At 35.3% G+C, this 27,793-nt stretch overlaps 13 protein-coding genes across 13 annotated transcripts; 7 read left to right on the forward strand and 6 right to left on the reverse strand.

Annotated features, from left to right (window-relative positions):
• Positions 1–771: 771 nt before the first annotated feature.
• On the reverse strand, positions 772–2,251 carry HYPBUDRAFT_153851 (ERMES complex subunit). Its single transcript, XM_020221762.1, has one exon. The coding sequence runs from the start codon at positions 2,238–2,240 to the stop codon at positions 960–962; it is 1,281 nt and encodes a 426-aa protein (XP_020074689.1). The 5' UTR covers positions 2,241–2,251; the 3' UTR covers positions 772–959.
• An 841-nt stretch (positions 2,252–3,092) lies between these two features.
• HYPBUDRAFT_168350 (uncharacterized protein) lies at positions 3,093–4,409 on the forward strand (the record flags this gene model as incomplete). Its single annotated transcript, XM_020222800.1, has 1 exon — positions 3,093–4,409. Exon 1 carries the CDS (start codon positions 3,258–3,260, stop codon positions 4,407–4,409), a length of 1,152 nt encoding a protein of 383 aa, XP_020074690.1. The 5' UTR covers positions 3,093–3,257.
• A 142-nt stretch (positions 4,410–4,551) lies between these two features.
• On the reverse strand, positions 4,552–5,339 carry RPS18 (40S ribosomal protein uS13; the record flags this gene model as incomplete). The annotated part of the gene is made up of 2 exons (XM_020218967.1): positions 4,552–4,942; positions 5,293–5,339. The coding sequence occupies 2 exons, from the start codon at positions 5,337–5,339 to the stop codon at positions 4,552–4,554; spliced, it is 438 nt and encodes a 145-aa protein (XP_020074691.1).
• Positions 5,340–5,930: 591 nt separating this feature from the next.
• Positions 5,931–6,689, reverse strand: YML6 (mitochondrial 54S ribosomal protein uL4m; the record flags this gene model as incomplete). Its single annotated transcript, XM_020222374.1, has 1 exon — positions 5,931–6,689. One exon carries the CDS (start codon positions 6,687–6,689, stop codon positions 5,931–5,933), a length of 759 nt encoding a protein of 252 aa, XP_020074692.1.
• A 449-nt stretch (positions 6,690–7,138) lies between these two features.
• Positions 7,139–9,214, reverse strand: HYPBUDRAFT_113264 (serine-type carboxypeptidase; the record flags this gene model as incomplete). The annotated part of the gene is made up of 1 exon (XM_020218952.1): positions 7,139–9,214. The coding sequence occupies one exon, from the start codon at positions 9,212–9,214 to the stop codon at positions 7,139–7,141; it is 2,076 nt and encodes a 691-aa protein (XP_020074693.1).
• A 491-nt stretch (positions 9,215–9,705) lies between these two features.
• GPH1 (glycogen phosphorylase) lies at positions 9,706–12,405 on the reverse strand (the record flags this gene model as incomplete). Its single annotated transcript, XM_020223692.1, has 1 exon — positions 9,706–12,405. One exon carries the CDS (start codon positions 12,403–12,405, stop codon positions 9,706–9,708), a length of 2,700 nt encoding a protein of 899 aa, XP_020074694.1.
• Positions 12,406–12,798: 393 nt separating this feature from the next.
• Positions 12,799–13,635, reverse strand: HYPBUDRAFT_112902 (uncharacterized protein; the record flags this gene model as incomplete). Its single annotated transcript, XM_020218934.1, has 1 exon — positions 12,799–13,635. The coding sequence occupies one exon, from the start codon at positions 13,633–13,635 to the stop codon at positions 12,799–12,801; it is 837 nt and encodes a 278-aa protein (XP_020074695.1).
• A 657-nt stretch (positions 13,636–14,292) lies between these two features.
• Positions 14,293–15,156, forward strand: HYPBUDRAFT_7798 (uncharacterized protein; the record flags this gene model as incomplete). Its single annotated transcript, XM_020223693.1, has 1 exon — positions 14,293–15,156. One exon carries the CDS (start codon positions 14,293–14,295, stop codon positions 15,154–15,156), a length of 864 nt encoding a protein of 287 aa, XP_020074696.1.
• HYPBUDRAFT_153856 (uncharacterized protein) lies at positions 14,742–16,669 on the forward strand. Its single transcript, XM_020221763.1, has one exon. It carries the CDS (start codon positions 15,218–15,220, stop codon positions 16,298–16,300), a length of 1,083 nt encoding a protein of 360 aa, XP_020074697.1. The 5' UTR covers positions 14,742–15,217; the 3' UTR covers positions 16,301–16,669.
• A 457-nt stretch (positions 16,670–17,126) lies between these two features.
• MCM1 (transcription factor) lies at positions 17,127–17,891 on the forward strand (the record flags this gene model as incomplete). Its single annotated transcript, XM_020222375.1, has 1 exon — positions 17,127–17,891. One exon carries the CDS (start codon positions 17,127–17,129, stop codon positions 17,889–17,891), a length of 765 nt encoding a protein of 254 aa, XP_020074698.1.
• Positions 17,892–17,935: 44 nt separating this feature from the next.
• Positions 17,936–19,900, forward strand: HYPBUDRAFT_227590 (uncharacterized protein). The gene has a single exon (XM_020223123.1). It carries the CDS (start codon positions 18,233–18,235, stop codon positions 19,679–19,681), a length of 1,449 nt encoding a protein of 482 aa, XP_020074699.1. The 5' UTR covers positions 17,936–18,232; the 3' UTR covers positions 19,682–19,900.
• On the forward strand, positions 19,858–20,828 carry MET28 (Met28p). The gene has a single exon (XM_020223122.1). The coding sequence runs from the start codon at positions 20,119–20,121 to the stop codon at positions 20,713–20,715; it is 597 nt and encodes a 198-aa protein (XP_020074700.1). The 5' UTR covers positions 19,858–20,118; the 3' UTR covers positions 20,716–20,828.
• A 1,059-nt stretch (positions 20,829–21,887) lies between these two features.
• Positions 21,888–27,782, forward strand: RIM15 (protein kinase; the record flags this gene model as incomplete). Its single annotated transcript, XM_020223955.1, has 9 exons — positions 21,888–21,996; positions 22,048–22,449; positions 22,648–23,911; positions 24,029–25,567; positions 25,775–26,463; positions 26,560–26,901; positions 26,989–27,063; positions 27,184–27,282; positions 27,343–27,782. Coding segments are annotated over 9 exons (4,959 nt in total), but the record flags the coding sequence as incomplete, so codon positions are not given.
• Between the last annotated feature and the right edge of the window lie 11 nt (positions 27,783–27,793).

Here is a 27,793-nt window from a genome sequence, read left to right on the forward strand (position 1 = left end):
CTCTGTGATCAAGTAGTCTTTCTAAGCCGTTCACCTACTAGCTTCAATTACATATCAAAAACTTCTCTCATAATGTTTGAGAGGTTTTGGGTGTTGCTTCTAGCCATATTAAGCTATATCAAACAGATAAATGCATACTGGAAAATATATATGGGGAACTTTTAAGCAAATAAACACCATCAAGTCGTATTAGTATATAATTACGATAGTGAAGATGAAAAATTGAAGAAAAAAAATTGAAAAATGAAAGAGCAAATACATACAACGGGCACAATTATGTGCTCAATGTGATATTTTCAACTTGAGTGATTTCTTTTGAAATAAAGAGGATGTTTCCTTACCTCGTGTCAAGAAAGTTTGGGGCATTTTCACGATTTTCACTTTCACTCCCTTCATCAAATAATCTGAACTATAACAACGATTAAGTCTAACCCTAAATATAAAAATACTGTACATATCTAAAGTAATATAGGAAACTGTAACTGTTTTGAAGCTTTAAATATATGAGTTACTGTATGGACAATTAAGCTTAAATTTAGTTAGATGCGGAAATCTTCCTTTTGTTTTTTGCAACTTGTTAGCTTGTAAAAAATAAAATCTATAAAGTTTACTAAAACGAAACTTGCTAGTTGAAGTAGTTCTATCAGAAGCTTACCCTCCATTCTTTCTTTATTCTTTTTGGAGTGGTGGTTCCTTACTTAAATTTACTATTCAGTAACAAATTGTAAAAATTTTGAGAAATTATCAAAAAATGTCTAAATTTAAAAGCAGGACAATGATTAAAGGTCCGAAATTTATTTAGACTACAAGCTAATACCTAACAGCGTGTTTTAATTTCGTGACAAGTCCGCTACCACAAAATAAACCAAATGTGAAGTATAGAGCAATATATACATTGAGAGATAAGTAAAATTAAACAGCCAAATTTTTAAATAGTTTATGGAGGGGGGTTTTACAAATTATACTTTAGTGTCATCACTTTGATCATCATATTCATTTTCATCATCGTCAGTATCATCATCATTTAGATCAAAACAAACCCAACCTGGCCATGCAATCTCATCACGAATAATACTTCTCAATTGGTCAACCAAAAACCGTTCCACTTTACCGACATTTCGTAAAACATTATTTTCAAGTTCACCAATTGCCGATTCGATGTGGACCTTCTTAATTATATCAATTCTCTCCCTATTCAAAGGACCAGTTACATAATCAACGAAATTTCCCCCGGTAGGAACATTTAGCTCAGAATGTTGATGGGATAAAGTTGCGGAATTGCGATGGCTTGAGGAGAAATAGTCAGAATTATTTTCATTTATATCACAAAGGAAGGAAAAGAAAACCGAATGCTTTAAATATGCAATTGCAGCAATAGAATGAATCACCAAATCGCTTATATGAAGCTTAATAGGTAATGTTATAAAGTTCGAACTGGGATAATTGACTAATAAGTTAACCGTTACTTCCATTTGTAAATCTCCATGGTAATCTATTTCCACAATGAACTGAATGTCATTATCATCCTTCACTGGCGATTTCTTAGTCGTATTCAATAATTTATAAGGCCCCGAATTATTTTTATTAGCACTAGTATTATTTGCCCGTAAATTATTATAAGGATTTTGACTGAAAATGTTTGTTGGTGTATCAGTACCAACATGGGTTGATACATTATTAAGACTACCCAAACCAACGTTATTCATATTATAGTTATGTAAATGCCCAAAGCTGTTATGAACTTGAAAAATTGAATCCAGTGCCATCCTGGAACGATTCAACGTAGGTGCCACCGGCACTTCAGGAGGGATTGCATCTGCTCCATTAAGAGTTGTGGTATTGGCCAACCCGTCATCTGAATAATCACCCTCCGAATCCCCAGAACTGCTACTCATATCATCGTTAGTATCATCACTCAACTCAAAATTTGTTGATGATTTTTTGGACATGGGCTGATCCCGTTCTAGATTGTTCCCCATGCTTTGAGGAGATTCGTTACCATTTTTGCCTAGCAGATGATCCTCTTCATCCTCATTTTCATAAAATTCATCAAAGGGATCACTTATATGTCGTATGGTGATATCTGGAGGTGTATTGCCTAGGGTGAAGTTCGTCACCGACAAATCAGCTATATAGGACGGTAGTGAAAGATTTTGGAATTGGGAATCGAGAAATTCTTTGATCGACTCGTTAATTGCATTGTCTGATACCAAGTTATCCCAGTTGATCTCAAATGACATCTTATAGCCAGTCAATGGTGTTTATTCTGTCGTAGTTAGTACCGAAAGCTTCAATTCCCTTTTAAAAGACCCAAACATCATAAAACAAAAAAAATCGTTTTTTTATTATTATGTGCAGTATCTTCCCCATAATACTTGAAAGCTTCAAATGTTTGACCATAAGAAAGGTCTAACTGAAGCAATGACAGCTGATCTTAGGCAGCTCGCTTAGAAGGAGACTACTACGTGGCGATTCTCGCTTCAAAATAGCACCGAGGGGTTACCAGATGGTTGCCAGATGCCCCGAGTTTCCAACTCAGTCGTATTAATTCATTAGAGAAAACCCTACAGCAAAGAACCCATAGGTGTCTTGCTTCATAAATCGTTTTCACAAAAAGCAGTAAAACTGCTAGCATCTTTGGTTCTTGTACGGTGGCCCAATTTGCTGCAAAAAAATCAGCGAAAAAATGCAGCGAAAAGACAGTTGTCTAAGCAGATAAGCATTATCAAAACTGAATCCGAAAACGGATGCTTGACTTCTAGCTGGTAGACTAGGTTTTGGGTGCTTAGGATTAGTGCTGCAAAAGTATGTTCACCTTTGTATAGACTCGACCCGTGAAGCGATTCTGAATACTAAGCTGGCTTGGGACCTTAAACAAATACTTTACCACCAGGGGATGGTTCCATGCTTCACAGCAGCCATCTGTATATCTTTCATTTGAAATAATATAACTCTATCGAAGTTAAATATACAAGTTGGAAAACAACTGCAAAAAAAGAAAACCTTGACTCACCGCAAAAAAAAAAAAAAAAAATTTAAGACTATAACCGGTTCCGGCAGTGAAAATTTTTCTGCAAAGCCAGGCTTGTTTCGTTGAATAAGGTATAGAGGTATTAACATATAAGGACTCTTTTGAAACTGGTTGACCTCTCTTTGGTGCTTGCTTATGTTTTAGTTGTTCAGAAACAAGAGAAGATTATCGTACAAAATCATCATCTCGGAGAACTCCACATTTTTTACTACCCCAAACAGCAGAAATGATTGCCCAAACACCTTTAGAGAAAATCCATATTGTGGTTATAGGAGCTGGTCTTATAGGGCCCCGTCATGCTGAGCATGTTCACTCCAATGAGCAGACTGAACTTTTTGGAATCATTGATCCCATGCCAGAACGTAAAGCAGTGGCTGAAAAACTAGGGACCGAACATTTTACATCAATTACATCAATGATTCAGTATGCCGATGATAATAAGATTCCATATCCCGATGGTGCTATAGTGTGTACTCCGAATCATACTCACGTTCGTATTGCTGCAGAGTTAGCATCCCACGGGATTCATTTATTGGTTGAAAAACCATTAAGTTCTCAAGTTGAAGAATCACAAGCATTGAAAGTCTATTGTGAACAACACAATATTAAATTATTGGTTGGACATCATCGTCGATTCAATCCATTCATTGTGGAGACCAAGAAACAGTTACCCAAAGTAGGAACTCCAATAGCTATTCAAGGTACTTGGGCTTTGAAAAAACCAAGTAATTATTTCGAAGCATCTCCTTGGAGAACTGATAGTAAAACCGGAGGAGGAGTACTCTTGATCAACTTAGTTCATGATATTGATTTATTACAATACTTATTTGGTCCAATAGTAAAAGTCTACGCTGAGTTATTGACTAAACAACGATTAGAGTATCCTAATGTTGATGAAGGTGCATGTTTAACTTTAAAATTTGAAAATGGAATAACTGGAACTTTTATTTGTTCAGATAATGTTATTTCCCCATTTAATTTTGAATCGGGTACCGGAGAAAACCCAATTATACCTTTCCATCATGATTTAGAAGGTTTTTATCGAGTTTTCGGTTCTAATGGAACTTTATCTATACCTGATTTTTCTTTATATCACCAACCAGAAATCAAAGGTTGGAATACTCGAGTTACCAAAGAATCCTTAATTGATAATCGTAAAGATAAATTATATTCACAGTTACCGTTTGATTTACAATTAAATCATTTTATTGACGTTATCAGAGATAAATCAGATCCCTTTTGTACTGCTGAAGAAGGAATGTCAGCATTATTATGCATCGATGCCGTTATTAAAAGTATAGAAACCGATATGCCTCAATACGTTTCAAATATTAAAGATGTTAAACCAAATTTTGAAGCATTGGGTTTGAAAAAGTAAATTTACATAGACGTATATATACAAGACAATAAAATTAAAGTATAAACATTATATTATCAAGTTTGTTTTTGTTTAATAAAAAGATAAGAAAAGTAAATTTTACAAAATTATATTATATAAAGATAAAATCAACTTTAATTGTTTAACGACCACGAGAGGTGGTTTTGGTGTGTTGACCTCTAACTTTAAGACCCCAGAAGTGTCTAATACCACGGTGAGATCTGATTTTCTTCAATCTTTCCAAGTCATCTCTTAATTTGGATTCTAAGTTGTTAGCTAAGACATGGTAATCTTTACCGTCAACTTGATCTTTTTGTCTGTTTAAGAACCAAGCTGGGATTTTATAGTTGGTTGGGTTTTGCATGATGGTAACAATTCTTTCTAATTCTTCTTGGGTTAATTCACCGGCTCTTTTTTGTAAATCAACATCAGCTTTTTTACAAACCAAGTTAGAGTAACGACGACCGACACCTCTAATTTTGGTTAAAGCGTACATAATTTTAATTCTACCATCGATGTTGGTATTCAACAAACTAGAATATATGTTAGTATAAATGTCAAAATTAACGGACTGGGAATGCGTTCGAGTGATATTCTGATGAATTCACACTGGTCTTCTCAACTTAGATTATGCACAGATATTTACTCAAGTAGATTCAATCTTGACTGATTACTTGTTTTGGCTTTCAGCCATTAATCATTCACGCCCCTTTCTTTGCCTGGTGAGGAATCACACAGTCTACTTGGCGATGAATCTCTTTCTCTTATATCACGTATTTCAAGGAACGGTCTTCAAAATTTTTTTTCAACCTCATCATTCATCAATCTTTCACTTCACCGTGCTTTCCCACTAGCCCTGTTCAATATGGGTATCAAGACATACCGTAAAATGTGTTGGAAAGAACCTTCTTCTTGGACAACTAAGGACATATTGGCTGATTCTTGTTGATGCTGTGGTATTACGGAACCTTTAAAACAAACTATTATCAAGTTTTTCAATAGGTAGTTTTTTTCCCTCCTAGTTTTTTTTTTCACAATTTTTTTCCTCACATTTTTCTCGCTCAGCGTTTTGTTAGGGAAAAAACGAGCAGAGCTTTCTCCTCGATTATGTAAGCACAAATATCAAAGCGCTCTCTACGGTGTATGCAGGACGAGTGCGAGGGTATAAGCCCTAACAACAGTCACGTGCTCGACATCCTACCGATTTTGATTTTTTTCTGCGTTTTTTCGTTTTTGGCAAATTCGTCCTCATTGAAAAAAGGGTACGGGTGTTTTATATTTGCAGTATAAAGACCTTGTTTGCAAAGAGGTATTTGCAATTACATTTGTTGCAATTACATTTGTTGCAATTACATTTGTTGCAATTACAATTGTTGCAATTACATTTGTTGCAATTACAATTGTTGCAAATGCATTTGTAAGAGTCCAAGTTTGTACACGGCTAGTACTTAATTTAAGTCTTGATTAATACTATATACACGAGAATTATATACTGGAATGCTGGAGTCATGTTTCATAAATTTATTCAGTACCATATTTACTGATAAACCATTGCAAAGCAGGAGCTTCGATGTACACTCTGTTAGCTTTCAAGATATCCCTGACTTCAACGGCTTCTTTTACTAAGACGTCGGCCTTTTCACTGATTAATTCTGTAGATTTAACCAAGTTAATTCTTTGGTTATCGGTAATGAAAAGTAATTGTAACTTGTTTAAGTCATGTGTTTCAACAAATTTTTCAGTGGCATATTCGTAATCGTAATCAAAGTCAAGAATGGTCTTATCAGTCTCACTAGCTTGTTCTTTATTTAACTCTTCACTTTCACCTATTATAAATAACTTCCCTTGACGGTATTGCTCGGATAATGCAGTTTGAAATGCCTTGTGGTAAACCTTTCTTGGTAATTTAGTAGACCAGTCATGGCCTGCTTTGATACCATGAGCTTTAATTGGATTGTCCCTACTTGGAGAATTAGCATCCCCAACTCTGGCTCTACCAGATCCTTTTTGTTGACGTAATTTTCTATTGGAATATAATTTATCATCTTTGGTTATAACATTACCTGATCCCACTCTTGCACGGTCAGCTTCAAATACAACTGCACTCCATAAAAAGTCTCTTCTTAACGGATGATCTAAAAATTTGGCTGGAACGGGAACAAATGTGTGTGGTTCTAAAGATGGGAAGGTACGTAACGATGCCAATGTGAACTTTGGTGGTTGTGCTATCTTGAAGCCGGCAGCTTGGGTGGCTAAATTACGAACGGTTTGTTTAATCATCTTGAGATCACTTCAGATTCAGCTTGACCTTTTGCTACTCCTTTCGAACAAAATAATACTCAATAAAAACGCAAGCTCTCCACTCAAGTAACCTGTGTTTCTGCCAAAGAGGAGCCTTACTTATTATTATGCAATATCTCAACCTGATATCGAAATTGATATTGGAATTAAGTTGATGGAATTTTTTTTCAGTTCGCTTGATTTTTTTTTTCAATTCTTTCGTGCACTACACGCTTTTTCTTCTGCAACATTAAATTACTGCTAATTTGATCATCCTACAAATTTATAAAAGATAAAACTATCATACAACGTATTCTCATAACAGGTCTATGTAGAGCTTTTCTGATTAGGATTACCTTCCTTTTTTTTTTTTTTTCGATTTTTAATTCTTTTTCTGTGTCTTTTTTTATTTTTTTTTTATATATGACAATATTTGAACGAATAAATAATTATGTTGAACGATCTTGCGACAGGCTTATGTGACGATCGTCTTCATCTTCACTTTCAATTATGAAATCATCAACTTCTCTTCCCTCAGAAGCGGCATCCTCGTCTTTTCGAGACATGTTTTCGCCTAGTTCAATATCTTCGGATGTCCCAGCTGGTGCATAACTACCGCGTCCATCTTTAGAGTTTCCCTTAAATTTACTAAAGGCTTTGGATAAAAACCCTCTATTTTCATTATCATGGAGAGGGAAATCGTCTTCTTCTTGGAATTGCCTGAGTTGGTCGGCCCATTGCACATTCTTCTTTCTACCAGAAGAAGGTCTGGTTTTGATAATCGATGAGGGACGAGAGCGATAAGAGTTGTACATAACACACATGCCCCAAATTAAAACAACAATCACCAGTAATTGGATGAGTCTAGTAACACGACTAGTTGTATGTGATTCTTTTGTTTGATCTGCTTGATCGGATGCAACCGAACTATTAGAAGAACTAGAAATAGGAGTAGTTGAAGTAGTAGATGAAGGCGTAGAAGATACAACTGAAGTTGATGTGGTTGCTGGTTTATCTTCTGGTTTGGATTGTAACTTAGCTTGTCTTTCACCCAAGGGATAAGTAACGAAAGAACGTTTAACCAAATCATCCTGTGACTTTTCATCAACAACGTCGTAATTGCCGGTAATTAGATCAATCAAGGCCCTTGATGTTTCAGGAATATCAAAAGGAACCATGTGGGATGAATCGAAAACATTAACAAAAGTCAAATTACGAGCGGTTTTAATATAACCCGAGTTTTTACCATGATGAATCCAATCAATTGTTTGCTTTTCACTTTCTTCGCCAAATCCAGTCTCACCATTCCAAGTTAATTTTTTAATCATACTTTCTGCACCCATATAATTGCAAATGATGTCACGATTACCATGGAATAACATTACATTTAATTCTTTTAAAAGATTTGGGAAAAGATGTATAGATGGTAAAGAATGATGAGCATTGAAATAATGGCCAACTTTACCAGAACATTCTTTCCATTGTTTTGATTTCTTTAAGTTTAAATCATTTTGAACTTGTTCGTTATTTAAAAATGGATTAACATGATTTAAATCTGGGGGCCAATTCATACCACACGAGGGAAAAGTATCTTTTAAAGTATAATCATACATATTAAAACATTCTTGAGAACGATGGTCACGATCCCGAGTTGCACTTAAAATCATATTTAAAATTTCTTCACATACACTTGAATCAACCTCAACCAAATGAACTTGATTATCAGTCAAAGAATCAATTTCATCGACGATTTTTTGACATTTTTGATGTTGTGATAAAATTGATGACCACATTGAATTATCGGTTTTAATAATACCTGCTTGAACAGAATAAGGTAAGTAAGATAAACTTTGTTCATTTGGAGATATCCAACCATTACCTATTAATAAACCTTTGATGTTATAAGGCTTATCGTTATGAGCTTTATTATATTTCAATATACCATCTGCAATATAAGGAATGTATTGACCAGCGTAACTTTCACCAGCGAAAAAAATTTCGTTTTGTCTATCTTCTGGGAATAATTCAAAGTATTTATCGAGAAATCTAAGGAAATCTAATGAAATCTGATCTAAATCATGACGAAACACATCAGTGAAACTAAAACCAGTACCTGCTGGTTGATCCACGAATACCATATCACCAGCTTTATGCCATGATCCATCTAGTAACTTAACTTCCCCATGTCTATCTATTCTAAAAGGACCCGACTCCATTAATGCTCCATCCATTGAGCTACATCCAGGACCTCCATTGAGCCAAAAAATAGTTCTTTTCTTAGCTTCTGGAATCTTTTCACGATCGCTAAATTTCCAAAAAAAATAATTAGTATTATTCTCCAGAAAAAGTTCCAACTGGCCAGCAAACATGGTGGGTATATCATCTTTTGGAACATTTTGATAAAGACCTGGTAATTCTGTCACCAAAAAGTCTTTAGCTTTATCCGAGGAACCTGAATTCTTTAAAGGATTGGCTAAAATACTCAAGGTGTGGATGAGCAATAAGATGAATATTTTTAAAATCATTCTTGCTTTTATGAAAGGAAACTTCCCAATCCTCTAATAACTTATCAGAGTATCTGATGGATGTGAAAACTCCTCCGTTTTCAATTATCTTCTCTTTGAAAGGGAAATCACTCGCTTGGGTCCAAAACGACGCAGAAAAACCCAGCTAAAAGCAAAAAAAATGAGTTATTAAGATACTTCCCTCAGATATCTCAAAGCCTGAGTATTCTAATTTAGGAACACTAGTCTAATGTAAGTATCTTTTGTGAAAAACCGTCAAAAAGTGTTATTTTTAACTCGTTTTCTTCCGTGTTTCGAATTTTTTTTTAAGGGACGATTTGGTTTTCCCACCCCGGAAGGATGTACGGGTGTGACTTTAATTTTTGGCTGCAACATTACAGTTACAAAGATACCACTACAACATTACAAGGATAAAGATAATATAAAAGAACATAGAAATTGAAACATTGCAAGGAATTGAAATATAAATGTAGTGAGAGTAGATCTAAAGTCTATTGGTTGAGAGGCTCAACCTCCCAGATATTTTCAGCGTAGTCATCAATACATCTATCAGAACTAAAGAAACCCATATTAGCAACAGACAAGACTGACTTTTTAACCCATCTATGTAAGTGGTCTTTATCAGAGGCATCACCACCGTGATGACCATAGACTTGTTCTAACTTTTGGTGGGCTTCTAAGAATAAATCAAAATCATCACTAACCAAATAGTAATCCCCATGATTTCTAATACTTTCAATCAAAGGTCTATAACCATCTGGATTACCGAATTGACCCGATTCAATGGCACCGAAAACCTTAGCCAAAGTTTGAGGAATTGATACACCTTCATAGTAATGCTTATGTCTAATTTCTTCAACTGATTCAGCCAAGTTACCAAAAAGGAAAATGTTATCTTCACCAATTTCTCTAGTTATTTCTACATTAGCACCATCAACAGTACCAATGATAAGCCCACCATTTAAAGCAAATTTCATGTTAGAGGTACCTGAACCTTCGGTACCAGCAGTACTAATATGATTTGACAAGTCCGAAGCTGGACAAATGATTTCAGCTTTTGAAACATTATAATCTGGAATAAAGACAACTTTCAATAAATTATCAATTGAATCATCACTATTAATAACTCTTGAAACTTCATTAACGAGATGAATAATAGTTTTAGCCATATAATAACCAGGAGCAGCTTTACCACCAATTACAGATAATTTTGACACATAATAATTCTTTTTAATATCATCAATTGAATGACCTTGACTTAACAATTCTTTAATATGTAAATAACGATAAATAACTGCAAAAATGTTCAATTGTTGTCTTTTATATTCATGGATTCTTTTAACCTGGATATCAAATAAAACAGTTGGATCAACTTCAATACCAGTTTCTTGTTTGATTAAATTAGCTAATCTAACTTTATTATTAAATTTAATGTTATCCCATTTGGTTAAAAATTTATCATCATTAATAAAATGTTCTAATTTTTTCAAATTACCTAAATTAGTTAAATAGTCATAATTTGGATCATTTAATTGTTCACTAATTAACTTAGCTAATTCAGGGTTTGCTTGTCTTAACCATCTTCTTGGAGTAACCCCATTAGTAACGTTGGTAAATTTATCAGAACCAAAAATGGTAACGAAATCTTTGAATAAAGTAGATTTTAATAATTCAGAGTGCAATTCCGCAACACCATTAACTTTATGAGATCCGATAATGGCCAAATAAGCCATTCTAATGGATTTTGGATCACCTTCTTCCACAATGGAAACTCTAGTTAATAAATCGCGATCATTAGGAAAACGATGTTCAACATCTTTTAAGAAATAGTAATTAATATCATAAATGATTTCTAAATGTCTAGGTAATAATCTACCTAATAATTCTACTGGCCATTTTTCTAAAGCTTCAGCCATAACTGTATGATTAGTATAAGCGAAAACTCTAGTAACAATTGACCAAGCAAAATCCCAGTCTAAACCTTCTAAATCTACCAAAATTCTTTGTAATTCAACAACAGCCAAAGTTGGATGAGTATCATTTAATTGAATGGCAATTTTATCTGGTAAAATTTTCCAATTTGTTTTATGATTTTTCTTAAAACGACGAATAATATCATGTAATGAAGCAGCAACCCAAAAATATTGTTGTTTTAATCTTAATTCTTTACCTTTATAAAAATTATCATTTGGATATAAGACTGAAGTAATCGATTCAGCTTCTTGTTGTTGAGCCACTGACAGAACATAATCACCAGAATTGAATTTAGTAAAATCAAATTCATGCGTTGGCTTAGCATTCCATAATCTTAAATTATTGGTATTAGTAGTATTATAACCAGGAATTGGGAAATCAACAGCAATTGCCAAAACTCTTTGACCACCATGCCAAGTTTTAACATTTTTTTGTAAGTTTGAATCATATTCTTCATGAACATATCCATAGAAATCAACTGGAATCTGAATTTCGTGACGTACGATTTCCCATGGATTTGAAAATTTTAACCAATAATCTGGTACTTCAACTTGATAACCATCGACAATTTTTTGTTTAAAAATCCCGTATTGATAGTTTAATCCATAACCCCATCCACTATAATTCTTCGAACTTAAACTATCGACATAACAAGCAGCCAATCTACCTAAGCCACCATTACCCAACCCGGCATCGGGTTCTTTTGATAATACATCTTCTAAATTAAACCCCAACAAATCTAAATTATCCCGAGTACGATCTCTGGTTTTCAAATTAATCAATGCATTATCCATTGCTTTACCCATTAAGAATTCCAAAGATAAGTAATAAACTCTTTTACCGTCGTGAATAGTTTGCTTTTGTTGGGTATTTGACCAATCAATCAATAACCCATCTCTAATAGTTTGTGCACTAGCAAGATAAGCTGCTAAATCATCGCAATTATACATATTACGGGCTAAAGTAGTTTCAACATGATTAACAAACGATTCTTGGAATCTTTCATTATTAGTGATAACGGTATCCTTTTGATTCAAATCCTGTTTGTTTTTCAAACTCGAGTCAAAAGGTGCTAATTGACTATACTTATTCCATAATTTTTTGGCCGATTCTGGAATCGAAGCATCAAGAGCAATAATTTGATTAGGCGTGAACCCAGTATTGGTTCTTTTCAACTTAGGTTGAGGTAAATCTGATGGAGTTAAATAATCACCCATTTTTTCTTTAAATATTCAATACTAAATAAACTATATTTTCTAAACGAATACCCCAATGGGTTTATATACTCTACTTGTTTGCTTTCAGGGATGCTAAGATATCCCGATCCCGACTAGAAAATACAATCAGCTGTTAAGTAGGAAAAATCGGATGGGACCCCTTTTTTACAGCTATTTTAGGTCCATAATGGAACAATTTTGGGAGTTGAATTAGGGAGATGTCGTTTAATTAGGCAGGGTTGCATTTGTGGGGGGAAAAGCCCATGGGGGTGGTTACTAGACACCCGTACATTCCGTGTATGTACGGGTGGTTTGCTCTACAATTACAATTCAATAAGAGAAAGGGTATATTCAGTTAGTTGGGGGTATAACTATTTAGGGAGCTACTTAAACTTAGGTTAAGATGGTTGGTTGGTGGGATTCGGCGGTGGTGGTAACGGTACTTAAGGTTGATGGGTTGCTAAAGACAGAGGAGGTTGGTTGACCCAAAGAAGTATAACCAGAAGAAGAAGCAGGACAAGAGTCTCTGGAAGCCAATTCATCATTTTGGAAAGAGTCACAACATTGGGAAGCCTGGTAGAATTTAGAACACCAATCTTTACCACCATCGTATTTATAACCACTGTTGTATTCAACACATCTGAAACCTTGACCAATTAAATCGTTGTAAGCATCAGGATGATAAGCTTTGTTTTCTTGACAAGAACCAACCAAGAAGATTTTGTCGGAAGTTTTAGAGTGGTCATCTTGTTTTTCTAATTGGTACATGACGGTGAATTGGTATAAGAATTGACATAATTTACCCTTTTCGAAATTGAATTTAAATTCAACACCAAAGCCAGGTTGTTTTGAAATTAAAATTGGATTATATTGTTCCAAAACGCTTTCAGAATCACTGGCGTTCAAAATAGCAAAATCATTTAAAGAACGATGGTTTGGGTTCTTGAAATATAAGTCAATGGTGTAATTATCATTTGGAGCATCTTCATTTGCGGCAACATACAAATTAAAAGAAATAGGGAAATCATTAGTGTTGTTACTCAGTTGAATGGTGGAAGAGAATTTATCACAAACATGATCACCAGAGTATAATAAGTCACTTGGAGTTTTCATGGAACCAACGGTTTTACCTTGAGAATTACCTAATTTATTAACATCAGGAATATTAGAAATAAAACCTTGGACTGAAGAAACGGCCATTAAGGCACCAATGAATACTTTAGACAACATAGCGAATGAATATAGGTGGGTGTGGAGATGGATTCTACAAACTGAAGAAGAAAAACCTGATGAAGAAGGAGTTGAATATTTATAACCTCGCTAAGACAGAATCGTCAATATAATCGACATATGAGCCCAAAGGTTCATTGGTAGTATGATGTATTCCTAATCAATCCAAATGGCAATAAGATAAATAAATAAAGGGGCACAAATTAGTATGAATGTTCCTTTATTAAACAATAACTACAATGAGGTTTGAAATTTTCATTGAGCAACACCCATCTACCCACCTACCTATTCGACCACCTTGCCACCTTGCCACCTACCTATCCAACCACCCACTTATTCCAAAACCTCCAACTCCTATGCACAACACGCCTGTTGACTGATACCAAATAAAGTAATCAGTCAATCCTCTTGATGATTGCAAAAAAACAAAATGTATAGGTTGCACGACCATTAGGGCTAAAAACAAAAACAGGCTATACTAATAGCCTAAGACTAAGACTAAAGCTACTAAAGTATAAACTACTCTTTTCAACTGGAAATCGCCAAGCATACCTTAAAGTAGCCCTGAGATGGATTGTTAAGTTGAATTGATGAATTGTATTCGCGTTAAAGATTATTTATTTACAATTTACTTATTCGTTTGTTTGTCGAGGGATTATGATACTCAACACGAAAATAACTTCAAAAGTATATGTTGGTCATGAGTTTAATACGATTAATTCATTATGTTTGATTGAACCAACTTCGATATTTGTCACTGGAGGTACTGATTCAATAATCAAGCTTCATACCGATGATGATCTCTTGAATTTACCCAAAGAACATAATGGATCAATTAATGGGATTGATTATTTCAAAGATAATTTGATTTCAGTGAGTAGTGATGGACAACTAATTAATTGGGACTTGGTAAAACAGAAGAAAAAACTTGGTTATGCAAAGAGTAAAGATAATTTAACTAGTTGTGCTAAATTAAATGACCGATTATGGTGTTGTGGAGGATACAATCATCGATTATATTTTTATGATTCTAGAGTATCGAAAAGCTTCTATTCGATGAATATAGGTAAGGATATAATCAATGATATTAATTATAAAGACCAAGACGTGATTGGAATATCTAATTCCGATGGTTGTTTTTATCAAATTGATTTACGTAATAGTAATCAAATAATCGATGAGTATAATAAAGGATCAATTATGTCCAATTATTATAACGACACATTACAAAAAGATTTACTTTTCTTTGAAAATGGTGACTTAGTAATTGATTCTTTTTCAATTAGTACCTTTAAAAGAAATTATAAGTATAACGCTCAATTGATTGATTATAATGGTAATCATTGGATAATTGCCGGGAATCAATCAAAAATCGACGTCTGGAATTATCAAGAAGGTTACGTCGACTCGCTAGCAAACAATTTGGTAGACGTAGTAAGTGAAGTAAAGTTTAATAAGTATGGTAACCAAATAATTGGAACCTCTAGTGATAAAGTAGTTATTTGGCAAAATGTATTTTAATATATAAATTTCAATGCGCAATTTTCAACAACAACTCCAACAACGTCAACACACCTTCTTAATGGATCCTACTAGTATAGTATTGGCCAAGGTCAAAGGGTATCCGGCATGGCCTGCCATGGTGCTTGATGAAGGTATCTTACCCGAAAATGTTTTGAAAAGTAAAACCAAGTCCAAGAATATTGCGGTTAGATTTTTCAGTGATGATACTTATATTTGGATAAAACTTGGTGATTTGAAGCCGCTTAGCAAAGAACAAATCGACGAGTCCTTGAGCAAGATGGTGGCCAAGGGAATCAAAACCAAAAAGGAAGGTTTATTAAAGGAAGCCTATGAGTTATGTCAGAATCCTCCGGATATGGCAGAATTTGTTCGATGGGGGTCCAAGGGCCCCCCAGAATATATCGAAGAGGAGCCTGAACCAGAAGAGTTTGAGATGGAGCCAGAAGAGGAAGACGAGGTTGAAGAGCCACCCAAGAAAAGAAAGAAACCGGGGCCTAAACCCAAGGGCAAACCGGGCCCCAAGCCCAAGGGCAAACCAGGCCCCAAACCCAAGGTCAAACCAGGCCCCAAGGGCAAACCAGGCCCCAAGCCCAAGGCAAAACCAGCACCCCCCAAAGAGGTGGAGTTTGATGACGATTGGGGGCTTGAAGATATCAATGAATACAACTACGAAGAAGGAAATTACATTTTCCAGGATGAAAAGAAACAAATCGAGTTCAGTAGCCATTTTCCTAGTGCTAGCGAAATCAGCGAGTCTTTGAATAAATACCAGGACCATTTCGAACCAATCAACGATACCTTGGTTGACTTATTGATGCAAGAAACAATCAACGAATCCCTCATCAACAAACAACTCGATAAGTTAAGCGGGATACTAACCGCCGACTTCCCCAAATCAATCTTCATCAAAAGCGCTCTATACAAAGTAATGTTGGTTACTCTACATAAACCCCAGGAGCTTTTCGCTAATACCAATCTCAGAAACAAGATATCTGGTATTCTTCAAGACTACCTTGATCTTCTGGTGGCATCCATCACCAAGGAGCAGTTAGAGCCCGAATCCAACCTGCCGGACCCCAACCTGCCTGCCCACCAGCAAGATCAACTAACCGTATCCAACGGGACTCCCATCCAAGTATAGCTATAGATAAATACACTGTAAATGTTATCAATAAAAATACCAAATGCGCCCATTTGCAGGTTGCGCCCGCACGCTTTGCAGGTTGGCCCGGGGAATACCCAGTGGGGGCCATCCGAGCGAATAGTTTGCAGGTTGCACCCGCAAAAACCGGCGCCAACCAGTAAAACCCTCCCGGCCAACCAGCAAAGCCGGCCAACATGCAAAAAATGCCACCCACCAAATTCCCAAAAAGTTTTTCCTTATTTCCAAAAAATTCTCTTTTGTTTTATTAAATTTTCAGTTTTAGTACACTTTTTTTTTAGATTGAAAACAAGTTTTAGTCCCCATTCCACTGAATCTTTATCATAAAGAGTATAATTCGATTACAATGTATGTATTTCTGTCAGTCTACTATTGCAATGACAATATTAGAATTGATGTTATTGGTAATGATTTGTTCGTTAATCCAAAATAAGTAAGCTCCTTTAAGGGTCAAAACTCTCACTTCCAAAAGAAAAAAAGTGCACTTCCACTGAAAAACAAAAAAAAAAACAAAAAAAAACAAAAAAAAAAAAAAATAACAAAAGAAAAACAACAACATACTCTGGTGGGTTACCTTTTTGGGGCACGAATCTATTTCCCTTTATGGTTGCACCATCTATTGATGGATTGAAAGATTGATAAAGTGCTGAAGGACGCAAGGTTGACAAAGTGCTGAAGAACACAAGATTGACAAGCTGAAGAACACAAGGTTGACAAAGTGCTGAAGAACACAAGATTGACAAGCTGAAGAACACAAGATTGACAAACATTACCACAAGTTTTCACTTTGATACTAACAATTTAGATGACGGACGCTACTGAAGCTAAATTAGAAAATACCGAAGACCAATTAGGCACCACCACGCAATTTGCATCTAGTAATGCTAGTGCTGGTGCTCCAGGAGGGGGAGACGACGACGACGACGATGAACCTTCTGGTGGTAAGCAACAAAAGGAACGTAGAAAAATTGAAATCAAATTCATCCAGGATAAATCAAGAAGACATATCACTTTCAGTAAAAGAAAAGCCGGTATCATGAAAAAGGCGTATGAATTGTCAGTCTTAACCGGTACTCAAGTGTTATTATTGGTTGTTAGTGAAACCGGATTGGTTTATACTTTCACTACGCCAAAATTGCAACCTTTGGTTACTAAATCCGAAGGGAAAAATTTAATTCAAGCTTGTCTTAACGCTCCAGAAGAAGGTTTGGGCGATGATCAAGGCGACCAATCTGACGGTAACTCTCAGGAATCTCCTGATCAAAGTCCAGTTCCTACTGGTGCTTCGAATCCTTCTACTTCCACCAACTCAACTAGTGCTGCTCAACAGCAACAACAACAGGCGCAACAGGCTGCTCAAGTCCATCATGCGCAACAAGTGCAAGCTGCTCAACACCAACAATTACCTCCAGGAGCCGCTCACATTCCTCATGGAATTCCTTATCCAGCTGCTGGCCACCCTCAAAACATGGGGATTCCCGCTCAAGCTTACAGTGATCCAAACGTTTACCAACAATATTTCTCCAACTTACAAAATGGTAATATACCAAACCAACAACAATATCAATAATTATGTATCTTTAATTCTACTTTGTAATATATTTTGTGTGTACTAAATGGATGTAGGTACGGGTGTGGGTGTGGGTACGGGTGTGGGTGCCGGGAAAGCGGGGATAGCAAGGGTTCAATGCTAATGGTACCATCTGAGACATATCTAAAAGCAATAGCTTAATGATGTTTGCACTTAAAAACGATGATCAAATAATAACCCAATTTTTATTGTCTATTATTTCCCCTTTATTGCTGGACCCCTCTAAATTAGTTTTTCTTAAAAATCACCAGTTTTCGTTAAATATATATCCCCTGACTAGCTTCATGAGTCACTAGTTTTTCTTACTCGTTTAATAAAAAATGAATTCAAATTATCAAATGAATCAGTTTAATCTATTTGGTAAGAGTCCCTCGCCTCACCAGTATCTCGAAGAACGAAGATATCTGAATAGTATTTGGTCTCAACCGAATACTCAGCCCAATTCCCGATCGAATTCCGATTCTAATCAGTTAATTTGGAATACTCCCAATTACAATCGCAAATCTTTAGGTGGTGTGAGTTCCTCGCCGCAATTTTCTCCCCAACTTAATGAAGTGAATCCATTTGATAATCCAAATTTAACCAAATTTGAGTTAAATTTAAGAAGACATTCTTACGGAGATGTTTATAATCGACAGTATTCGATTTCAAATGAAGTCAAACAACCAAAAGTTCCTTCATTTTTACCCGATTACAGCTATACATTAGAATCGATTAATGAATATTTTGAAATGGATTTTCATGAACGGGTTAAAGTTAGTTTAAATTTTTTGGAAGAACGATTTTTCAATGAAGAAAAATATTTGGGAGATTCGTACCAATTACCAAGATTTCCAGTGGAGAATCTGTTGAGAAACTACCAATTAGTTCTTGTGGGTTTCAAAGCGGGAAGAATTGATGTTTTTTATTTACCTTCCAATAATGAAGAGTTGCAAAATATCAAACTTGGCGACTTGGTGATTGTGGAGGCGGATCGCGGTCGCGATATTGGTAAAGTTTTCAAATTGAATATTTCAATTGATGAAGCTAGATTAATGAAGTTATTGCAATTTCAAGAACAACAAGCTGCCTTGAATGAATTTAATGGTGGTGGGATGAATGAATTATCAATCACTAAAAGTGAATCAAATAATTTGCCCCCAACTTTACATTTCCCTAAATCCATCTTGCAACTAGCCCAACCAAATGAAATCATTCAAATTTTAAATAAAAAACAGGATGAAGAAAAAGCTTGTAGATTATGTTTAGCTAAAATAGCTAACAATTTATCCAATGGTTCAAACGAATTAAAACAAATGAAATTAATCGATGCTGAATATCAATTTGATCGTAAAAAATTGATTTTTTATTATTCCACTAATCATAGAATTGATTTTAGAGACTTAGTAAGAGAATTATTTAGAATTTATAAAACTAGAATTTGGATGTGTGCTGTTACGGGGATCCCCTATATCTCAAATCAAAAAATTCACTACAACAATCCTTTTGCTATTCAATCAGCTCACCAATCAGGTCCCCAGTCGGCACCAAATCCAGTTCAAAAGCCAATTCAGCCAATTCAGCCAATTCAGCCAATTCAGCCAATTCAACAAATTCAGCCAATTCAACAAATTCAGCCAATCCAACAATTACAATCGGTTCCCCAATCGGCTCCAAACTTCCAACCCTGGTCCGCTACACCTAGACAGCTAATTGACAACCAGGACGAAAAGGACTCGCCCGGCGAGTCCTACATGCTAAAGTCTTTGGTTGATTCAATTAACTTTTAATGATTAATGATGGGTATATAGGTTATTTATATAGGAATAGATGTTTACTTCACCTCCGTACCTTTTGACTCGGTTCTCCGTTTCCGGGCCGGATTTCTCAATCCGTAAACCATTCTGTAAACCAGATTACAATATTCATACAATATTCATACAATATTCATACAATATTCAATACGTTCAATACAATCTAAGCCAATCGATACAATCTATACCCATTGCAGCCATCGCCAGTACAATCACTAATCAGACACCAGTACAATAACACATGGACTGAATGGCCTAATTCAGTAACCTGAAACGGTGCACTGGATTATTAATTATTATGACTAACGTTGAGCGAGCAAAAGTAAAGAAAAAAAATTTTTTTTTGTCTCCTTATATATCGAAGGTGCCCGTGTTTTCCAACTGCTTCCTCTTCTTCTCTTCTTCAGTCAACGATGAACTTTCAACCTACTGATTACTTGACCAACTTGAACCTTGACTTTGATCAAGACGTCAGCCCCCGCTTGAACGATACCCCATCCACCACCAGCACCAACGACTTGGATCTATTCTCTGGAGTTGAATTTTTTGATTTGGATGTTTTTTCAAATGATTCATCTGCTCCTTCTAAACAACAACAAAGATTACAAAAAGATGATTTGTCCCAGTTCTTAAATCTTCCCGGCCCAAAAGCGGAATCCAATCAAGTTTCCGAAGAAGTTTCTGAACAGGTTCAACCTCAAGAAGAACAATTAATTCCTCCAACTAGAAAAATTGCTACTGCTGCCGTTGAAGATAAAAGAAAAAGAAATACTGCAGCCAGTGCTAGATTTAGAATTAAAAAGAAGTTGAAAGAACAACAAATGGAACAACATGCCAAAGAATTACAAGACCGTATTGGTAGTTTGGAAAAAAAAATGAAGACTTTGGAAATGGAAAATAAATGTCTTAAAAATCTTATATTACAGAAAAATGAAGATAAAAACTTTGATTTATTAGAAAGTATTAAAAAGAGATCAAGATTAGATTCTGATTATCAATTTACTACTTAGAATATTTCCCAGTTCAATTATATCAACAATCTTGGTTAAAATCCAACTTTTAATCAAGCAGTTTCCCCTTGCTTACTTGTCACGACTAACCCCTAATGTTTACGAGTGTAATAGATCCAACTCTATTACACATTTATGATATAATGATGTAGATACAATTCTTGTTCCTAAAAACTTTGTTATTTATTATTTTATGGTTTCCTTTTAATTCTCTTTTGCTTTTCTTATGTATATTTCTTTTGAAAATGATTTTAAATATACACTAAAAGTTCTAATCTGGGTTGTAATGCCAACTATATCATCATCTAACTTGAAAATTTTCACTCGAGGGTTTACTCTTACTGATTTTTTTACTAACTTTTCAACTTACCCTTTTATTTATCCTCTCACCATCCCGCTGTGCCCTCTACTTAACCTATTGTACCTACCGTACCTGCCATACCTACCATGTCATCGCTTGACCTCTGTAACCCGTTAACTATTCAATTGCTCTATTATACCCCCAACTCTGGAAAACCCTGTACCTCACGTAAATCTTTAAGCGCGCTAAAAGCACTAAATAAAAATAATAAAGTCAAACAATTTCACCGTCTACTCTGATTAACCGCCTTTCACTACTTGATTATCCTTCTACCTTAATACCCTTTGATATTATATGAGCGCTCAAACTTGATAAGTTTTGATCTTTATTCAATTAAGTTTGCTTGCCTCTTCTCCCCAGGTGTGTCTTAAGCTTTTACCTTTTACCCGCTTATCTTTTAAAAGGAACTCCACCTTTCTTATATAAAGCAACCATTGAACTAATCATTGGTAATTTAGTGTAAATATTATCATTTATTATATCCCCAGCTATAGGGAAAGGGTATTTTTAGTTATTCGATATGAAGAATCTTGATTCTTCTGATTCTAGCCATCAACAAGAACAAACACAACAAGGACATTATTTCCACCATTCAATTCCCAATAGATCTTCAAATTTGAATCCTCATACTAATCCAAGCTCAACTATTACTAATAATGACGGGTCAGATTCTTCTTCTATAGAATTTAATGATTACTCTCAAAATGATAAGATTCCATCTTCAATTATAACCGATTTCACCGATTCTACTAAAGATGAATTGAAAGAATCTTTACAATCCCCCATGATTGCCCAATCAGCGTCTTGTCTATCTTCTCATTCTTCAAATCATGGATTGTTTCATCAACCGGAATTTAATTTATCGCGTCCTGCCCCACTTGAAAGATCTGTTTCTCCATTTGAAATATCAAGATCAACTAGTAATAATGATAAACAAGAACAAAAATTAAAGGATGAAAAACAATTAAAAGAATTTGAACAACAACAAAATCAAACCAGTTCTCCGATAAATGATTTATTTCATAATGCTCTGAATTATGAAAATACTTTCAAAACTTCCCCTAAAAGAAAACCAAATATTAACGTACCTAATTTTGTGGAGATTTTCCAAGAACAAATCGATCTAAGATTAGCTTCTTCAAATAATCCAACTGCGGTTATGGAATTGGATTTGGATGGTAATATACGATACTTGAGTAGAAATTGGGAAGTTATAGTTGGTACCAATATTAAAAAATTGGTTGGCAAATCGATTTCTAATATCTTAATTGGTAATAGCGAAGATGATCTAAAAGTTTTCAATAACGCTATTGATCAAATGGTTAAGGATGATGTTTCCTATAAAGTTAAATTTATAACTGCAACTAATGATCGTAAAGATTTTATAAATGAATCTCATTCAAGTGGTAAAATTACTCCAAGTAATTCTATTAATAATAAGTCTAATGATGATAATGATAATCTTCATTTTAATAAATCTCAAACTGATCATATAATACGATCAGGTGAACCTAATGAAGTAATTGAAGAACAGACTCAATTCGAATTGATTGGCACTAATGTAAGCAAAGTGGTTAAAGCTTCAGATATTGAAAATTCTTCTCAAAATGAGTCTAACTCTGATACTGATGATTATTTTGGCTCTAATGCAAACACTCCACAAATGCCGAGAGATTTTGATATAACCCTTAGTTCTGATGATCAATCCAGCTCATTAAGCTCAAAAGTTTCAAATAATGGAGAAGTTATTGAATTGGAAGCTCAAGGAATTTTGATTCATGACCCAAAAACTAAACTACCATCTCATTCAATATGGACAATAAAACCTTTTGCTTATATCGATTTGGACTTAACAATTCCAGAAAGCTTAATTAACCTTTTAGGATTCGGTTCAGAAATATTTGAAGGCTATTTGTTTAATTTGAAAGAAATGGGTATCACTGATGAAGAGAGTGTTCCTCAACCAAAATCTATTCTATGTAGAATTTGTGAAAGTAATATCCCTGCTTGGTTTATTGAAAAACATAGTGATTTATGTATTGTGGAATATCGTATTAATGAGGAGCTACAAAATTGTCATGATGCTATTGCTGACCAACGTCAATTAATTATGAAAATTACAGAAAGTCTATGGTTTCAACAATATGACTCTAATCCCTCTCCGAATACTTCTGGGAAGATTTTAGGTTTAGGTGTCAATAGTTCAAATTCTGAAACTTCTAGTGGACCTAATAGCTCAGGATTCTCTACCCCAACTTCATCAAATAGCTCGATTCTGGACATTTCGGCTTCTTCTTCTTCAACTAATGGATTGATTGACGATTATAAAGGTATTCCATTACCTTCTATGTCTCTTCATGATTCACAACCCACAAGTGGCTCATCACCTAGATTATCAAGTCACTCACTAATCAAAAATACTTCATCTGTTCAATCAATACTACAATCGAAAAAATTTCCCTTTGGTATCCTCAGAAGATTACTAGAATTATGTGATGAAGCTTTACAAATTAATCCAGCTGAGAAATTAGAAGATAATGGTATTTTACAATTTTCTCCAAATACTGAAAAGGCAATTAGCTCCGTGGCGAATTGGAGGGTATTTGATACAAATGACTTAGCCCTTAAAACCATGATTGAAGATACTAAATCTTTAGTGAATGATAAAATCGATACTTTATCAAGATTAATTTCAATTTTACAGTATAGTGATAAAATAAAAGCAGAAGTGGATGAATTAGTTTTAGAGACTGTCCAGTCAACTGTTCAAAGAATAAGGGAACAAATACGTATTAATGAACAACAACTGCAATCACTGCTTTATCATAGAACCTCGTCAACTTTACTGAAGAAATCATCTTTCTTCTACAATAGTACTGCCGACGATTCGAAATCAAATAATGATGAGCAAACGATTGGCGATACCAGTGCCATTAGTTTGAATAGTGCAAGTGCTTCAAGCCAAAGTCGTAATTCTAATGATCAAACTTTGTCTGAACCGATTAATTTATCACCAACTCCTTCTAATCCTAACTCTACTTTAATCCACTCACCTCAACCATCAAGGACTAGAAGTCCTTCGGCAAAGCTAATCAATGAATCATTCGAAAGTTCAAGTAAGGCAGCTACCTCAATTACCCCTAAAGATATTTTATTGAGAGGAAGAACAACACCAGTTGAAATTCCTAGGGGTGGATCAAATGCTTCTATTTCTTCGAGAGCTTCATCTATATCAGCACATAATTCAAGGCATGATTCTAGGGACTTAAATTTAATAGATTCATTCAATGATTTGGAACTACTGAAAAAGTCATCTGAAGCAATTTCGAATAATTCATCTTTTTCTTCCCCTAGAAGACATTTATCGCCAGCTCCTTATGTTGAGAAACAGAATTTGTCATCATTTCAACGAAATCCCAATTCAAGGTTTGAAGCATCTTCACCTATGGCTTCGCCTTCTTTGCAACACCTTGATGTGACTAATGACTCTTTACCTCAAGCCCCACCTTCTATTCAGTATAGCTTGCTGGAGAAGCGAACTAACTCAGGTGGAAGTGTCACATCATCCAGTGCTAATAACAATGTTCACCATTTATCGATCAATACTGGTCCGAATAGTAAAAACCCTAGCGCCAAACCCCCCTTGTCGCCATTGTTAGTCTCTCTGACTCCTCCATCGAAACCTTCGGTTGGTAGTATTAAGGATTATGAAGTTCTAAAGGCTATAAGTAAAGGTGCATTTGGTTCGGTATTTTTAGCCAAAAAGAAAGTAACAGGTGATTATGTCGCTATAAAGTGTTTGAAGAAAAGAGATATGATTGCAAAAAATCAAATTTTAAATGTCAAATCTGAACGTGCGGTAATGATGAAACAAACTGATTCCCCTTATGTTGCACAATTGTATTGCAGTTTCCAAACTAGAGACTATCTTTACTTAGTGATGGAGTATTTGAATGGTGGTGATTGTTCTACGTTATTAAAAGTTTTGGGAACCTTAGGTAATGAATGGGCTAAAAGATATATTGCCGAAGTTGTTGTTGGTATCGACGATCTTCATAGAAGAGGTATTATTCATCGTGATTTGAAACCAGATAACTTATTAATCGATAGTAAGGGACATTTAAAGTTAACAGATTTTGGTTTATCAAGAATTGGAGTATTAGGGAGACAAACAAGACAACATCGTAAAAGCTCTACATCTGAACATGGAATTGAGATTTTCAGAAAAAGTCTCGGAACAAGCCAAAATCAACCTAATCAAAGTCCCTTGGCTAATTTTTCAGGTGCAAGTAGCGGAATCGATTCTCCTCTGTTGGACGTCTTTTCTAATCAAATTCACAATCATAAGAGAAACAATTCCGTGACTCCATTTTCATTATCACCAACTCTAGAACATACCAAATTAGCTTCCTCAAATTCTGCATTCCAACAGCTGCAACTTCAACAATTACTGTCAAATCATTCACACTCTCACCCTGGTTCCAACTCCGGGTCTAATTCGGGCTCAGTATCAGGACTTGCTTCGATGTCATCACCAACTGCTGGCTTTACCGACGTTTTCAGCAATCCAGGTATCCATGGTGGTCAACCGGGTACGGCTTCCTCTCAGTTCCTGCAACATCAAAATCGTGGAAATGTTGGTACCCCCACTGGACAGTTATCTTCGCAACCTTTGAACAGATCTGGTTCGTTCTTCAGATATGGTGGTGGAAGTGGTAGAACGGGATCAGGCTCAAGTGGTTTAGAATCACCCCTGTTAAAGCCACAATTACCAAGAACCTCATCTGAATCATCATTTGCCATAATCGACGATGACTTCCAAGTGAGTCCATCGCAGCATCCTAATACCATTACCTCATTTGCATTATTTGATCCGGCCAAAGACGAAGATAACAATGAGATCAAGAAATTCGTTGGTACTCCAGATTATTTATCGCCTGAGACTATTGACGGCTCGAATCAAGGGGAACATTCTGACTGGTGGTCCGTTGGATGTATATTGTTTGAATTTATCTTTGGATATCCGCCCTTTCATGCTGATACCCCTGACAAGGTTTTCAAAAATATTTTGTCAGGTGAGATCGATTGGCCACCATTGAGCCCTGAAGAGGAACTGGAAATTTGCCCTGCAACTGCCAAAGATTTGATTAAAAAACTTTTGACTTTAGATCCAGAAGAACGATTAGGTTATAACGGAGCAGATGAAATAAAATCACACCCTTACTTCAAAGAAATTGATTGGTTAAGTTTATATGATGAAGAACCTTCGTTCATTCCAACTTTGGACGACCCAGAATCTACAGATTATTTTGATTCAAGGGGTGCTGATATATCGCACTTTCCTAAGGATGATTTTGAAGAAGAGACCATGAATATGGTAAATACCAGTGATAGCCAAATCAAGGCTTCAGAGTCTGGATCACCCTTGGTTCCATCGAGTAATATTAATATACCAAGTCATAGACCAACTCTTGCAACCACAGGACAAGAAAGTAATAGCTCAATTAGTACAGGAAAACGGGAAAGAAGAGGTAGTAAGTTGGCAGAAACAGGAGAATTTGGGTCGTTTCATTTCCGTAACTTGAATGTTTTGGAAAAGGCTAATAAGGATGTGATTAACAGATTGAAGAATGAACATTTAGAGCATCGAAACAGTTATTCGTCTTCTTCGTCAGAATCTACCACTAGATCGAGAGGTTATTCGTTTAATGGATCCACAAATCCTGGTAGCCCATTCAAAAGGCCTGTTTCACCGGTGTCTACTTTGAATCGTGCACCATCGCCATCCAAAGGAGAAGGGTTATCAGCGACAAATTTGAATTCTAGTACAAGTACTGCTGGTAGTGTGGGAAGTTTCGGACCCACTCCCTTATTATTACAACTTCAGCAACAATCCTCTAACTCGCCATCAGCGGTCAGTCGACATGAGAGAGTTGGGTCAGCAGTAAGTACCTATTCAAGTGGTGATGAATTTCCATTTGAAGTAGGTAAATTTTCTCCCCTGAATGAAAGCTTTGCTGGACATAGTCAAAGTGGTTCAAATAGTATAAATATAGCAACTCCCAAAGTGAGTCACCGGTCTTCAATACACTCCTTATCAAAACAAGTTTTCAATAAATCGGTTAACGATTTGAATTCACCATCTAGTTCTGACACCGAAGATACGAAATCATCAGCTCTATTAAGAGTAAGAAAACGAAGAGAAAGTTCAAGAAAATTCAATAGCACAACTTCTAGTACTAATTTATCTAATTCATCGGGTACAGCAATGAACAATACCTCTGGATCCTCGATATCTTCGGGTACTCTGGGACAGACTTTTAATCATTCGGGTAATGTGTTGAGTAATGAATTGGATGTATTATATTGTGAACCAATACCAATTGTACGTCATACGATTAGTCGATTATTAGAAAAATTAGGATGTATAGTTGTGTCTGTTAGCGATGGGGATGAATTAATTAGAAGGGCTACAAGTCAAGTTAAATTTGATCTTATATTTACTGCATTGAAAATATCAAAAGTTGATTCTATTGATGCAGTTAAGTTAATCAAATACACTACTGGTATAAATTGTGAGACTCCATTAATTGCCTTAACTGGATTTGCTAAAGAAGCTATTCAGCTGGGAGTTTTTGATGATGTTTTAGAGAAGCCGATTGATTTAAATTCTTTAAAACAATGCATCACCAAGTATCGAAATGAAAGAAATGACCT

Source organism: Hyphopichia burtonii, assembly GCF_001661395.1.
Source record: "Hyphopichia burtonii NRRL Y-1933 unplaced genomic scaffold HYPBUscaffold_7, whole genome shotgun sequence".
NCBI lineage: Eukaryota > Fungi > Ascomycota > Pichiomycetes > Serinales > Debaryomycetaceae > Hyphopichia > Hyphopichia burtonii.

Excerpts from the sequence above, each read along its gene's own strand:
- HYPBUDRAFT_227590 (XM_020223123.1), top strand. The coding sequence starts at position 18,233 with ATGAATTCAAATTATCAAATGAATCAGTTTAATCTATTTGGTAAGAGT.
- HYPBUDRAFT_153851 (XM_020221762.1), bottom strand. The coding sequence starts at position 2,240 with ATGTCATTTGAGATCAACTGGGATAACTTGGTATCAGACAATGCAATT.
- MET28 (XM_020223122.1), top strand. The coding sequence starts at position 20,119 with ATGAACTTTCAACCTACTGATTACTTGACCAACTTGAACCTTGACTTT.
- HYPBUDRAFT_153856 (XM_020221763.1), top strand. The coding sequence starts at position 15,218 with ATGGATCCTACTAGTATAGTATTGGCCAAGGTCAAAGGGTATCCGGCA.